Source organism: Diabrotica virgifera, chromosome 8 (genome assembly GCF_917563875.1).
Source record: "Diabrotica virgifera virgifera chromosome 8, PGI_DIABVI_V3a".
NCBI lineage: Eukaryota > Metazoa > Arthropoda > Insecta > Coleoptera > Chrysomelidae > Diabrotica > Diabrotica virgifera.
Window position 1 is genome coordinate 166,766,378 of NC_065450.1, and position 16,493 is coordinate 166,782,870.

At 32.4% G+C, this 16,493-nt stretch overlaps 1 protein-coding gene across 9 annotated transcripts in view; it reads right to left on the bottom strand.

The window, feature by feature from the left end:
• LOC126889552 (organic cation transporter protein-like) overlaps positions 1–16,493 on the bottom strand; it is a 557,313-nt gene that overhangs the window by 88,088 nt on the left and 452,732 nt on the right. For 8 of the 9 annotated variants that reach the window (XM_050657918.1, XM_050657915.1, XM_050657920.1 and 5 more), the window contains one exon: positions 1,313–1,687. In XM_050657918.1, the coding sequence (XP_050513875.1) occupies positions 1,313–1,687 (375 nt within the window). Of the gene's footprint in view, positions 1–1,312; positions 1,688–7,860; positions 7,969–16,493 lie in introns of those variants that run through there. The other variant, XM_050657921.1, reaches the window with a different exon arrangement.

A 16,493-nucleotide genomic window follows, 5' to 3' on the forward strand; every position in this document is an offset into this window, starting at 1 on the left:
ACCTTCAACGGACGTCATCTTCTAGAGTTTCGAGGGTTTTAGGCATTAAATTGATATAAACAGATTACTTATGGGTTTTTAGCAACAAATATGCCATCAGAATTGCTCTCCGAATGACATGGTGGCCAGGGCCACTGCAAGGGACGTCATCTTCTAGAGTTTCGATGCTTTTTGGCATTTAATTGATGCAAATGAATTACTGGAGTGTTTTTTGAGGTCGCTAAACACGAATATGCCACCAGAACCGACTCCCGGAGCACCTGGTTTCTAAGGTCAATGAAAGGGTCTCCTGGAGTTTCGAGGGTCTTTGGTACTACATTGGTGCAAACGGATTAATTATAGGTTTATGGGGTTGCTGAACATGAATAAGTGATCACCTTGTGCCGTAGGCACAATGTGATTCGTGGGTCGGATCTGATAGTGTATGAATGTTCAGCAACCCCAAAAACCTAAGAGTAATCCATTTGATTCCTCCGAAACTCCAGAAGATAACCTGTCTTAGGCACCAGGTGTTCCTGTGTCTGTTCTGATCACGTATTCGTGTTCAGCAACCCCAAAAACCCATAACTAATCCGTTTGCATTAATGTAGTACCAAAGACCCTCGAAACTCCAGGAGCCCCTTTAATTGACCTTGGAAATCAGGTGCTCCGGGACTCGGTTCTGATGGGATATTCGTGTATAGCGACCTCAAAAAACCCTCCAATAATTCATTTGCATCAATTAAATGCCGAAAACCATCGAAACTCTAGAAGATGACGTCCCTTGCAGAGGCCCTGGCCACCACGTTATCCGGAGGGCAATTCTAATGGCATATTCGTGTTTAGCGATCCCAAAAACCCATGAGTAATCTGTTTATATCAATTGAATGCCGAAAACCCTCGAAACTCTAGAAGATGACGTCCGTTGAAGGTCAAGGTCAAAGTTAAGGTCGCCATTGGATAGCCAGGAAAAAATCATAGACTACTAGTTCTTTTCCTTGATCCAAACTTCTACATGTTGCCAAATAACCAGTAACTCACGGAATTGGAATACCCCGTAAATATTATAATTTTCCGAGTTTGGGCCTCTATATCTTGAAAATCCTTGATACGATTGAGTTGTGCCCTTGAGAACGTTTTATCAGGATGCTTCAAAGAGTATTTTCCCAAAGTATGAACTAAATCCACTGGGACCTATTTTCCATAAGGTTTGTGCGGGGTCCTTTTTATATAAGAGTTAAAATAGTGTAACCTTAAGAGTTAATCTGCCTATCTAGCCTATCTGAATATCTAAATGTGGATGAAAACCATAATGTTGAAAACTTGTACTAACCTTCTCCATCGAATTCCCAACTGTTGCACTTGACTCTATTTAAAGCATTTATACTCGCACTGCACAATGTTTTAATGTCTTTTATTCCGGTAACGTCTAAAACTGTACAATATTCTTGTTCACTTTGTCCACTACAGTTCATCCACTCACTAAATGGGACGTCTTTAAAATTTTCTGGCCGCGCACACCAAACGTTTCTTTTTTCTCCAACGTGAAAAGTTGGCGCGAATATGTGCCACGTGCATGGTATGTTAAAAAGGGAGAGGAGCAGTGTGATGAGCAGTTGCCACCTGCCGAACTCTCCTATTGCTTTCGAGACTACATCGTCCTCTTCTTGTGTTTCTTCTGGTTTCTTTTTAGTGCCATCGATAATTGCTGAAACAGAAATTAACAATTATTAATATTAAATCATATTATATGAAGACCTTAAAGCAATAACGATACATGCCACAAAATTAATTATTTTAAAAATCAACTAGGTATAAAATGTTTTATAGAGCAGGGCGGATCTGTGAAAAATCGTCTATTTTTGGATGTGCGAGGTGACATTTCCATTTTTTTTCAGATAAAGTTAGGTGACAACTTCAATAATAATAATTGACTTATGCTCCTTCTCAAAAAATATGCCCGGAACAATAATAAAAAATTAAAATATTTAAAAATTTCGAAAAACATCAATTTTTTTCAATTTTCTTTGCTTATAACTTTAAAACGATTCATTTTGGAACGAAGTCGTACAAAAATAAAATAAAGTTAATTGCATTTTGTATGATATACGACTGGTTAAAAATATCTTAAATTATTACCCTTTCTGCAAAATAGCAATAAATACAAAATAAGGGGGCAAACATTCGGCCTATTTTTATTCAATGTTCTTAACCACTTTGCTTGCACTTAGAACCTTCGTCATTTGCTTAGAATATTCTTATAACATACTTAAATCGTCCACCAAATTTTACTAAAATCGCACTGATACACTGCAATCTAAATTTTTTTAAAAATTCAAATTTTTTAAAAACTTACTGAACAAAAAGTAGACCATTTAGAAGTTTTCTATTTTTTACATAATATAAAGAGACTTTCTACCTATCTCATGCAATTTACAGACTTCAAATCTGATTATCTAAGCGGCCTCAGCACTGTTATAAAGTTATAAACAATTTTTTGGCTTATAAACAAATGCAGTGAGGACGTTTAAGTTGGGATAAATTCATTTTCTCGAGAATGGGAGATAAATCCCGGAACAGGTCGATTTTTATTTTTAAATTCTAATTTTTTGGTATATATAAATCATACTAGTGACATCATCCATCTGGGCGTGATGACGTAATCGATGATTTTTTTAAATGAGAATAGAGGCCGTGAGATAGCTCTTTCGAAAGGCTATTCAATTTTGTATTCACTAATATAAACACTAACATAATTATTTATACAGGGTGCCCTAATTTTTTTTTTAATTAAATTAATTGAGACAAAAAGAAGAATGTAGCTAATTTATTTATTGCAAAATACATTTTACTGCAATCAGAAAAAATAAAAAAATGTTAATTTGAAAAATAAACATTGCTTTTCGCTTAAATTAAATGTTCAAACTGCTAAGAGGCTGATGGGTGGCAACTTTAATATTGAATTTAAGCGAAAAACAATAGTTATTTATCAAATAAACACTTTTTCTTGTTTTAAATAATAGTAAAATGTATTTCGGATTAAATAAATTATATACATTCTTCTTTTTTGTCTCAATTAATTTAATTAAAAAAAAATTGGGCACCCTGTATAAATAATTATATTAAAGTTTATATTAGTGAATAGAGAATTGAATAGCCTTTTGAATGAGCTATCACACGACCCCTATTCTCATTTAAAAAATCATCGATTACGTCATCACATCCACATGGATGACGTCACTAGTTGTATATGCCAAAAATTATAATTTACAAAAATAAAAATCGATAAGTTTCGAGATTTATCTCCAGAGTCGCCCATTTTCGAGAAAATGTTTTCAACTCAAACGTCCTCACTGTATTTGTTGATAAGCCAAAAAATTATTTATAACTTTAAAACAGTGCTGAGGCCGCTTAAATAATCCGATTTTAATTGTGTAAAGTGTATTAGATAGGTAGAGCGCCTCTTTATAAGTAAAATAATTAGCAAATTTCTAAATAGTCTACTTTTTGTTCAGAAAGTTTTTAAAAAATTTGAGCTTTTTTAAAAAAATTTAGATTGTAAAATTATGCAAATTCTTGATTTTAACTGGAATTTGGTGGACGGTTTAAGTATGTTGTAAGAATTTTCTATACGAAAAATGAAGGTTCTAAGTGCAACCAGTGCAACCAAAGTGGTAGAAAAACATTGAAAAAAACAGGCTTTTTTGCCCCCTTATTTTGAATTTATTGCTATTTTGCAGAAAGGGTAATAATTTAAGACATTTTAAACCAGTCGTTTATCATACAACATTAAATTATCTTTATTTTCTTTCGCTACGACTTTGTTTCAAAATGAATCGTTTTAAAGTTATAAGCAATGAAAGTAGAAAAAATCGATGTTTTTCGAAATTTTTAAAAATTTTAATTTTTTTATTAATGTTCCGGGCATATCTGAGAAGGAACATAAGTCAATTATAATTATTGAAGTTGTCACCTAACTTTATCTGCAAAAATCCGAATGCCACGTCTCACATCCACCTCAAAACAGATCCGCCCTGGTCTATTAATCAAATTGCGAAATACGAAATATGTATTAAAAATACAATCAATCATACTATTGGTAGCGGATTTTTGCAGTTACTCGAGCGCGTCAAATTATCACATGGGAAAAACCTTGTACCGTGTAAGTGTAAATGTACCTCTATATTGGCTCTTAATACAGGGGAGTTCGTTAAGGAGGTCCGAAAAAAAATCTATCCTTAGAAAACTCAAAATTGTCAGATTAAAGGTCGGTGCATATTATCATGCACGTAGGGTTTCCGGCACGTAGCGTTTAGTTTCCGAAAGATATGATTTAATGGTTTTAAATAATATGAACAATTCACACAATTAAAGATGGTTTTAAATAAGAAGTCTGGAACGTATCGTATCAGACATCTTACGTTTACGGTCACTAAAATCATATTTTTCGGAAACTAAACCCTACGTGCTGGAAATGCTACGTTCCTGATAATATGAAGCTACCTTAAGATAAAGTAAACTGAAAAAAATATTGTACATAGTACCAATGAACGCCAATCATTGACTTTTTTTTACATTGATTCAATGGAAATATAGTTAATACAATAAACAGGTAGTCATTAAGTGTAATGACCATATTCATTATTACAATGTAATTTTATTCATAAAAAATTATAAATAGGATCATTAATTCAATGAATCGTTTTATCGATCCAATGACTTTTTTCATAATACAGTCGAACCCGCTTATTGGAATAGCCTTCGTGCCAAAAAAAAGTATTCTTATAACCGGAATATTCTAATAACCGATCATTGGTGGCTAGTAGAAACGTTTCAGTACCTCAAATTTCTATTCCTTAAAGCGGGATATTCCTATAACAGGTATTCTATTAAGCGGGTTCGACTGTACTAATAATTTGTTCATTTTATATATGAAACTATACATCAGGATGATGCGGTTAAATTAATGAATATAAAACGTTGCACTACTGTACAGTGTTCTTCAATGTGACCTCCTTTATTGAATCAATGAATGCATTTCTTGATTTAATGTTTAAGATAAAATATAATTCTGCTAAAGTAAACCGAACTGATGTAAAAGTTCATCAAATTAATGAAGCGAGATCATTGTTTTAATGTAATATACCTGAATCAGTCAACAATACATTGTAGCAATAATCTTGTACATAAACCTGTACATTCTTGAAATGTTATAAGTGTTTCTATTGGTGCAAAAAAGTCACGTGACAACAGTGAATCAACCCTGCAGACTCCTAAGACTGGTTTGGCACTAGTAATTTGTCTGTTCAATTGCACAGACCACATTAATAAAGAAGAAAAGTTCTGCGATTTGGTTGATTTTGCTAAGGTATGTATTTACATATTATATTGTTAACAATTAATAAATTATTTAGTTGGATTTCTGTAAAAAAATTTGTATTTCTATTTTTACTTTGATGCAGATTGATATGGACTTTGGAGTGGCATTTGGAAATGGAAATTGCCTTATTGATGGATGGGACAGAAATGTCGAAATAATTATTTCCTTTCTTCAGTGTAAAAGTCATATCAAGGAAAAACAAATAAATTTTATTTGAAAAGGCTACACATAAAGACATTACGGAAGGTAAATATTTCATTATTCAATCCTACTTATCTAGTATTAATTAACTTTTGTTCTCTGTTTTTTGAAAAGCTAATTCGACACATAGGTAAAAGAAAATAGGAACCATTTGAAAATATTTCTAAATGGTATAATCCTATAAAAGGTTATTAAATTAAATCTTTATGATATTAAACAGTATCAAAATAAATTTTTTTTTCAGGATAATTTAAAATATTTCTGTAATAAAAATGGCACCCAAAAATACAACTATGTACCTACATTATTTAGATTTATTTTTTATAATAATTATTAATATTAATTGTAGATGGCAAACGTGCAGTTCTTCTTTGGGTTCTACATGGATATTTTGTGCCAATTAATAAAATGGTTAAAAAAGATCTTAATGGACAAACAAATATAATAAAATATACCATCAGAGATTCCCAGGAATCATTCTTATACGTCGGGAAGACCCAGCAAGAGTGTAAGACCATATTACATTTTTGAAATCAAAGAAAAATGACATTCAACCATTAATTATTACTACCAGAGGGATATGTGTATTTTTTGACTATAGCTGGTATACTTTTTTTTTTAATACAAGGAAATTGCTCTTTTTCAAAAGTCCGTATAAGCTCTGAAGCTTTGAAAGAAAATCCAGAAAAATAGTTAAGATAATCTAATAACAAATAAGTCTGAAATTATCTGCAATAAATATTGATTCTAGATATTTATAATTTTTTATGTTGTTCATTATTATTAAATAGTAATACAAGTTATATACAATATACAATATACTTGGAGAGAAACAAACATTTATGAAGTTTCAGAACTTTCTGCTTGAAAAATCCATTTCTGCTACATATATTTATTTATTAAGTTTTTCCAAATTAAATTAAAAAAAAGTTGTGTATTAATTAAAAATATATAATTTTTTTCTTTAAACTTATAGATACTTAATTATAATTTGAGAATCTGCAAAAAATCGTTAGTTCAACCTATATTATTTGTAATACTTATGTAGATATTAAGTCGTCACTTTGTTTACTTATTAACTATTTGTATGTTTCTCAGTGTACGTGTTTATAGTTATATTAAAACTTCTAAAATTTATTTTGAATATTATTTTCATCAACTCTATTTCCCACTTTCCGTTTCCTATGTATGGCTTGACAGTAACCACGTGATCATATCGATATCTTAACACATTGAATCAATGTAAACGTCCATTATTTTAGTGTAAATATTTTATTATATCTACGTAATCATACGACGAAACAATGTAAAATAGTTTTTAATTCAATAATTACATTCATTAATATAATGCATATATTTCACAGTATCAATGTACCGATATATTGATTTTTAACTAGAAAGTACATTGAATATACGTACTAATTTATCAAATTAAAAACTAATGTTCATAGAATTAATGAACTAATTCGTTAATCTAGCGAACATCATTCTTTGGGTTAATGTATCCAATTCGTAATATTAAAGAACTTTTTATTGGTTAAGGTTTTTGAGCATCGGTTAATGTATCTACTTACATTGGACCAATGATACTGATCTTTGAACGACAATTAATGCTCACCGTTTTTGAACCAATGTTTTTTTTACTATATTTACGTACTTTTTTGGTTCAGTGTAAGTTAGGTACATGAAACTTACTTACATACTTAGTCCTAAGCCTTTCTACCTTTAGGTGTAAGGCTGGTGGAGTTGAGTTTGACGTTGTAGTCTCCACGCTTTCCGATCTTGTGTTAGGTTTATTGCACTTTCCAATGTCAATCCTTTCTTCTCGACTTTTTTCCTGATTTCATCCACCCACATAACTCTTGGTCTTCCTCTTTTGTTTTTCCCCTGCACTCTCGTTTCGAACACTCGTTTTGTTAGTCTCTCGTTCGACATTCTACACACGTGCCCGAACCATCTAAGTTGTCCCTCTACTATTTTTTCATTGATTGGTTCTAGTATTAGGTTTTGTCTAATTATTTCGTTTCGTATTTTGTCTGTCCTCTTTTTGTTTGCTACTGAAGAATATATATTGCTATACATATATGAAGAAACTGGAGACAGTAGGGTAACACAAAGGATCTTGATAGTGCTGTCTTTTTCAAAGTGCAAAAGTACCAAATCTAATCCAAAACACAGTGGACAAGCAATGAACAATAATATCGATAAAATAGAAAATCAATAAAATTAACACCGTATGCAAAATTAGTATCTATGTATGTATTAACTGATTTAAAATTTGTAACATAGGTACTACTTACCAGACACAGATTCAGTCATGACCTCTTTTCACTTAGCGTACATGTAATCCATATGACAATGTAGGTTTATCTCGATATCTATTTATGTTGATTATAATCTAATTAAACCAATGGGGACATGAAAATAAAAAGCATTTTCTTATCATGTAATGATAAGCAAATAGTTAAAACAAGGTACTGTTTTGTTATGCAACACTAATTAGGTCTACATCTATATTATTTCAAAATAGCAGATGATTTTTTTGGCATGATCATACGTTTTGGAGATTTACAAACAGTATACTAAAAAGTTGGAAACATTTGAACTGTGGGTGTATAGAAGAATCCTGAAGATATCATGGACCGAGCGTGTAACGAACAACGAAGCCATGAGAAGAGTCAACAAAAGAATGGAAATATTGGAAACCATCAAGATACGAAATCTGCAACACCTGGGGCATGTTATGCGTAATGAGAAATACAACATACTTGAATTAATTATACAGGGAAAAATCCAGGGCAAGAAACCGAACTATTCAGAGCAGCAGCATCGAAGATCAGAATAGCCATGATGATTGCCAACCTCAGTCTGACAACTTTTCGACAACTGGAGTATCCTTAAAAATTGTTCTGGCAATATTACCAGTTAATTGTAACTATTTTTATTAAACATCCTGCAATAATAAGCTTTGGGGGTATAAATTTTATGACTCTTTATGATGCGTGCGCCCCCTATACGGGCGCACCATGGAGTCATAAATAATGTTTTTTTTGCACGATTGTTTGATAAAAATATTTACAATTTACTGGTAATATTATCCGACAAATTTTTAATAACGGTACTCCAGTTGTCTGACGTGTCCATATACGAAACTGGAATGATGCCACAGATAGTTAGAGTCTACATTTATTCCACCCCCAAAGAAACTTAATACATCATCATGTAAAGACTTTAGACTAATTAGTCTTATGAGCCACTCTCTCAAGCTACTTCTTAAGAGAATCGGTACGTATTTTCGGCTGCAATGCTATTCAAATGGGGATTCATTTTTTTCGAATCCTGAGAAAACTAATAAGTATTTTTCAAAAATTTAAACGCAGAATGAAAGATTACGTTATTAGCGAGGGCCGAAAGTCCCTGAGAACTTCTATAATGTTTATTTTAATAAGTTACAGGGGTGAAAACTAAGAGAAAATGTAGTGTGATTTTTAATTTCAAATATCTCATTCAAAAGAAACTTCTTATATATTCTAAGGGACTTTCGGCCCTCGATAATAATTTAGTCTTTCATTTTGTGTTTAAATTTTTTAAAAATATTTATTAGTTTTTTCATGATTCGAAAAAAATGGACACCATGTCCGTGGAAATCGAACATTCGCTATCTTTGTCATACAACGCACTCATTCGAATATAATGTTATGACAAGACTCAAGACAGTGACAAGTAGAGATGTGTCCGACCCGCTATTTTGATATAGCAGTTCATTCTGCTACTGCTTTTTAACGCTTTTACGATGATAATAAAACCAATCAAAGAGTTGTTTATTAAATAGTATTGATAGTGTATTTGAAAAATAATAATTGATTTTAGGCGTACAATTAATAAAAAGTTATTTATTGTTTATATATTCTTTATGGAAAATCCAAGTATTTCAAGTCATTAAAGTTCAAATAAGAGTATTATTTTATAAGAGTTTGTTCCGATAACCGTAAATAGTAGGTACGAGTTTAGCTATAAAGTAAAGTGCCCATGGTGGCTAAAAATGTAGTAAATGCTAATGCTTCAAGTACGTACTACATTTTTGAAGATTTCACTACACTTAAAAAGCATTTGCTTTTCTCCGTAGTATTTGCTACTATTTACCAGCCTACATAGAAGAATGTACTACGCTTTTGAAGTATGTGCTTGTTTAGTAGTATTTTGCTTCAGTTTAAGTCAAGTTGGTGGGTGGACGTCTTCGGCGTAGGTATTGTTTTGTTACAATATGACAGCATTTATGAATGTGTGTCATAGAAAAATTTACAAACTAAGAAGAAGATTCTTAATTTTTGGGTCATTCTTTTATCAAATAAAATTTAATAATTGTGAAGAAGATTAACAAATAACAATTGTTCATTTTTATCCTCGCGTAACTCTTTTGTCGCTTCGGATCTAAGTCACTCATTATTACTCATGTACAATTCTAATAATTTGGTACGTAAAAATGCGAATTCACAAATCACAAGCACATGATCACGATTGGTGTAATGCAGACACGGCTGGCGCTACGATTTTTAGTAGATACTTCTGGTCAGTAATAGGTACTTCTGTTGTGTAGTAAGTTCTTCTCGACAAACGCACCTACTTTTATGTAAAAGAAAATGCTACAAAGTAGTGACTATTTGCTGAAGCAATAGCATCTATTACGTTTTATGCATTCCGCCCATTTTCTTGAGTGAATTATTAAATGTTGGCTTCATATTTTAATAAAGATGATTTTAAGATTTTATAATTAAAGGCTTCTCTTTTTACGGAGAGTTTTAACGCTTTTTTTTCTCGAAGAAAAATAATAAAATGATATTTTCGGCTCCTTTTCCTAAGTGACTTCTCTATTGACGTTGGCGGTCATTGTGGCAGATTTCTCTCTATTCTGGGCTTGATGAATTAAGTCATTTCCTGTTGTGTGGGTCCAATCTCTGATGTTTCGGAGCCAAGATTTTTTCTTTCTTCTTTAACCCCTTTTACCTTCGATCTTGCCATTTAATATTATCTGGAGCTGCTCAAATCCCCTATGGCGCATTATGTGTCCTACATATGACGTCTATCCAATTTTGATAGTATTGACCAGATGAGGACGTGTGTTTATTATTTTCAGTAATTTTTCATTCGTTTTTCTGCTGGCCCAGCTTATTCTTAACATTTGGCGGTTCATCCACATTTCGAATAAATTCAATTTGTTAACGTCATACTGTTTCAATGTTCAGGTCTCGCAACCATATAGTAATAGAGACCACACACTCACACATAACACTTTAGTGTTCTCAATCTTATTGTGACTGATAGCTTGGGGTTACAGAGCATTTTGCGCATGTTCATGAAACCAGACCTTGCTATTTCAATGCGTCTTATGATTCTTTTCAGTGGTCTAGTTGAGTATTTAGCTCTCTGCCCAGGTATATGAAGCTTTGGGAACTCTGAAGAATGACTTTAACAGCCTGTGACTTTCTCCTGATAATATGTTCATCCATATCTTAAATTGGTCTTCTGTTTTCGCTAATAAACTTTTGTTCTTTTTCGACTATTTGTATAGTATATAAATAATGGTAACCACTGAATACATAATTAGTGAAAAAATAATTCTATCATTTATACAAGTAAAGGTTATCCAAGAACATTCGAAAACTGAACGAAACTGAAATAGCCATCTCTACCTTTCTAATGACAATGTCACTGTGAACCTAATGTTTACATCTGCAGTTTCCATACCAGTGAGAATTTTACTACACGTAATTTGCCGTGTAAATACAGAAAAAGTAGGGATAGCCGTAAAATATTTGTGAATTATGTACCCATAGCCTTAAGATATTTCTTAATCGAATCAAGCAGACATGTGAAGAGACAATGGGAAACCAACAATTCGGTTTCAGAGAAGGATTGGGAACAAGGGAAGCTTTGTTCTCAATGATAATGTTACTTCAACGGTAATGGGAAGTACAGAAAATAATTTACGTCTGCTTTATAGATTTTGAGAAGGCGTTTGATAGGGTTTAACATGTTAGACTGTTTGAATATCTAGAAATGATTGAAATAAATGATATAGATCTGAGACTTTTACAACATTTATATTAGAATCGAGAAGCTTCTATTCTGGTAGGTGGCAAAGAGACAGACAAAATTTGCATTCAAAGAGGTGTCAGACAGGGTTGTGTGTTATCTCCAACTTTGTTTAACGTATACTCAGAAATAATTTTTAACGGAGCCTTGGAAGGGCAATGTCGATTTCGAATCGGGGGAGAAACTATTAACAACATTAGATATGCAGACGACATGTGACACCGCGATTATGGCTGAAAGTATCGAAGATCTTCAATTCATTATAGGTCGGGTCACTAGAGAATGCTCCAATTACAGACTTGGTATAAATACAACAAAGACAAAGTTACTTGTGGTTAGCAAACAAGACGTCGGCCCTATGACTAATTGTTAATAATGAACCTTTAACAAAAGTTAACCATTTTAAATACCTAGGATGTTGGATAAACGAGGCACTCAATTCAGATGAAGAAATTAAAACTCGTATAGAAATTGCAAAAGGAGCATTTATAAAACTTAGATCTGTTCTGAGCATGTCTCAACTGAATTTACAACTAAGAATACAGTTCCTAAAATGTTATGTGTATCCTGTATTACTGTATGGATGTGAAACCTGGATCATGAAGGTTAACATGATGAACAAATTAGAAGCCTTCGAGATGTGATCATATCGTAGAATGCTCAGAATATCTTGGGTTCAACGCATTTCAAACAGAGAAGTCTTAAACAGAGTAGGTCAAGGCGAGGTGACTTAATCAAAATGATAAAAAAGAGAAAACTTGAACGTCTGGGGCATATAATGAGAGGTAGCAGATATAGGATGCTTCAGTTAATACTCAATGGAAAAATCGACGTAAAAAGTGGAATTGGTGGGATGAAATATTCATGGCTTCGAAACCTTCGTTAATGGACTGGCTTATCAGCAGATCAACTATTACCTGCCGCACAAGATCGAGAACGATATCGGCAAATTGTTATGGAAGCTACCCACGCCTAAAATTTGAGCAAGGTACTTAAAGAAGAAGAAGTTGTCGGACACAACAAAGCTAAGAAACTTCTTTATTTACGAAACGCCACCCTTTCGAAAATTTTCCGATTTAAACAGTTATCCGGCTCGACATGAATAACTCAATAAAAAAAGTCTCATGTGGAAGGTAATATTTTTTTTAAGTGTGGGCTTAAGGTCTAAATGTTTTTATATAGAACTTAATAGAAAGTTTCAAATTCTGCTACGAAACGTAAAACTGTTTGTATTATTTTGGAACTTTTTTACGCCTTTGGTATAATTTTCTTTGGTACTTTGATTATTTAATTTGATATTTGATTATTTTGATATATTATATAGTACTAGTACTATTATCTTTCTAAAGTACTTATTAATATTAAGCTCAACGGGGTGCTTTTTTTCGAGGTGTGAAACTCCTTAACCAATGGATCATTCCATAAAACAGGTAGATCTCTTGTCTATGAAATTTTATACCTCGACCAATAATTGCAACCCACCAAGCTGAATTTTAATGAGTCTCTTAGAAAGGTGGTAAGTAGTAGAAAGGTGGAAAGTATTAGATATGTTGTAGTTTTTTAGAAAATCGGCTTTTTAGCTACGAAACCGGCTGCCATACTGGCTAGCTACAAGATAATATTGAATAATTGCATACAAAAATGCATTTAAAGTGCATTCTGTGCATCTGCATCTCAAACAGAAAATAAAAAAAAATCAGAACTCGTCAATTATCGGCGGAAGTGAGTTCAATTTTGTTACTTGGGGGTTTTTGGGGTCGCTGAAAACGAATATGACGTCGTAAGTGATCTTCGAAGTACCTGGTGCCCAGGGTACCTACTGTTTACCTCGTCTTCGGAGTTGTCGGCAAATTCATTAAAAAATTAGTCAAAAATCATTAGTCGGGGGGTTTTGGGTGTAGCTGACGACGAATATGACATCGGAAGTGACCTCCGGAGTACCTCTTGCCCAGGGTACCTACTGTTTATCTCGTCTCCTGCAGTTTTCGATAATGTTGATAAATAATTAGTCAAAACTTGATATTTGGAGGTTTTTGTGCTCACTGAGAACGTATTTAATATCGAAAACGATCTTCTGTCAACCTCTGCGACAGAGAGTTTCATTCCATATCTTTAAAAAATAACACATTTTTTTTTAAATTTGGCGCTTTACATTCTGTTGGTAGCATTGATGTATCTTTATTAAATCGATGGTACCACTGCGTATGAAAAGAAGGAGAGAATATAGAAAGTAAAAAATACGATCTACCGGTTCAAATATATCCGTGGCTTAGTGACTTAGTGGCAAATTTATTATTGACAAAACAAAACGCAAAAAACTGACATTGGCCATTTTAACACCAAGGCACAGTATGTGGCTAATACAGTATACTTCCTACTGTAGATGCCTTCACCCAATATTTAAAAAGGACTTACTTCCAAGTTGAAAGTTGGATGTATGGAGAAGGTGAAGACAGTTTGGATCCAACACACTGGGAATGGGAATTAATGGATAAATCGTTAATTCTCATAAAAATGACTCAATTGCCTGGTCCACCCAGTATAATGAATTCGATATTCTGTAGTTGCAAGATGGACTGCGGAAATTCATGTGGGTGCAGGAAACATGGCCTTAAATGCTGCGTTGCGTGTAAAATGGTACAGGAATAAATTGTACTAATACAGATAGTCTAATAAGTAATAAGTCCATTGGAAAGCGAAGAAGAAGAAGAAGAAAATAATGAAATATACGTATCCATCCATTTAATTGTATTTTTTAAAACCAACTGCAATCTATATTACATACCTTGAAGAGCATTAACGTTCAGAAACTTACTTTCGGTGAATCCAATAATTTCCAAGTTTAGATGTTTGACTGATTGTATAACGAAATTCTGATTCTAGAAGTTGACGTCAGAAGTAGGTATCCTAGGCACCAGGTACCCTGGAGATAATTTTCAATATTTTTTGACTAATTTTTTAGTGAATTTGCTGAAAACTCCAGAAGACGAGGTAAGGAGTAAGTACCCTGGGCACTAGGTACTCTGGAGATTACTTCCGACGTCATATCCGTTTTCAGTGACCGCAAAAACACCCAAATAATAATTTTTGACTAATTTTTTAATGAATTTACCGTAAACTCCTTAAGATGAGGTAAACAGTAGGTACCCTGGGCACCAGGTAATCCGTAGGTCTATTGCAACGTCATATTCGTTTTCAGCGACCTCAAAAATCCCCGAGTAACAAAATTAAACTCATTTTTTAATTCTGTTTTTACTTAATTTTTTTTTATTGTCTGTTTGAGATGCTCTTTAAGAATGCATTTTTTGTATGCAGTTTCTCAATATTATCTCATGGCTAGGGGTCACAAGTTTTCTGGCGTATTCACGAATCGAATGCAAATGAATTATTAAGATCCGTCTTGTCGTTTTTTTTTCGAAGGTAAGGCCGATTTTAGGGCTTTATTGCTTCGCCTATTTCTTTAAAGCTATATACAGGGTGAGTCATGAGGAACTGTACATACTCCTACCTCGTATAGAGGCTCCTATGGGGAATAAAAAATGACCATTAAAAAGTGTCTGCTCCCATTATTTAATAATATACAGGGTGAGTTTCGCATTTTGACAGAAATTTTTATTCGTCATAATTGTTGAACGGTCAGATCGATGTGTCTCTTATTTTGGTCAATCGTTACACTATTACCACCTAATCAACTGATTTATTCAAACTAGAAAAAAATCAGGTCCGGCTTAAAAAAAATTAGTTCGTTTGGGTCTTAGAAAAAATTTCACCCTGTATAAGCTTTTTGAAAACTGTCATATGAATTTTACAAATTAGACAAATAAGCAACTAAAATGACATATTTATTTTTTCCCCACACGATTACTTATTTTTTTATAAAAAAATCAAATTTGACTATGAATTAAAAGTTTGGTAAAGTGAACCATAGATTTAAAAAAAATAACTTTTATTACAAAAATTAATTTTTTTTGAACAAATATTTAATTTATGTTACCACCTAATCAACTGATTTATTCAAACTAGAAAAAAATCGGGCCCGGATTTAAAAAATTAGTTCGTTTTGGTCTTAGAAAAAAAATTTCACCCTGTATAGGCTTTTTGAAAACTCTAGTATGAATTTTACAAATTAGACAAATAGGCAATTAAAATGACATATTTATTTTTTCCCCACACAATTACTTAATTTTTTATTAAAAAATCAACTTTGTCAAAATCGGAATTTTAACCCAAAAATGAAAAAAAAAAAAATGAAATCACGGTTTAAATCTCTACAACTCTGTTCCGGTTTAATATTTTTTTTGCTGAAATTTTTACAGCACATATCTCCTACCGTTGTGAAGACTATGAAAATTGTTGTAGACTTTCAGTCTTCTTCTCATAAAAGTTATGAATTTTTAAAAATAAAAGGTGCATATTCGTTAATTGCAAAGTTAAATCGCAAAAATTAAGTGAAAAAATTTAAAATTTATCTATTTGATCACGTCTATGTTAAACTATAGAGTCCAAAGAGAAGCGTTATGGGTTTTAGATCTAGACGTGGTATAGAAAAAAAAATGGTGAAGCTTTTAATTTTAAGAAAAACGTTATTTAAATTTTTTTTATTTTTATGGTTAAATTCCGATTTTGACAAATTTGATTTTTTAATAAAAAAATAAGTAATTTTGTGGGGAAAAAATAAATATGCCATTTTAATTGCCTACTTGTCTAATTTGTAAAATTCATACTAGAGTTTTCAAAAAGCATATACAGGGTGAAATTTTTTCTAAGACCAAAACGAACCAATTTTTTAAAACCGGGCCTGATTTTTTTCTAGTTTGAATAAATCAGGTGATTAGGTGGT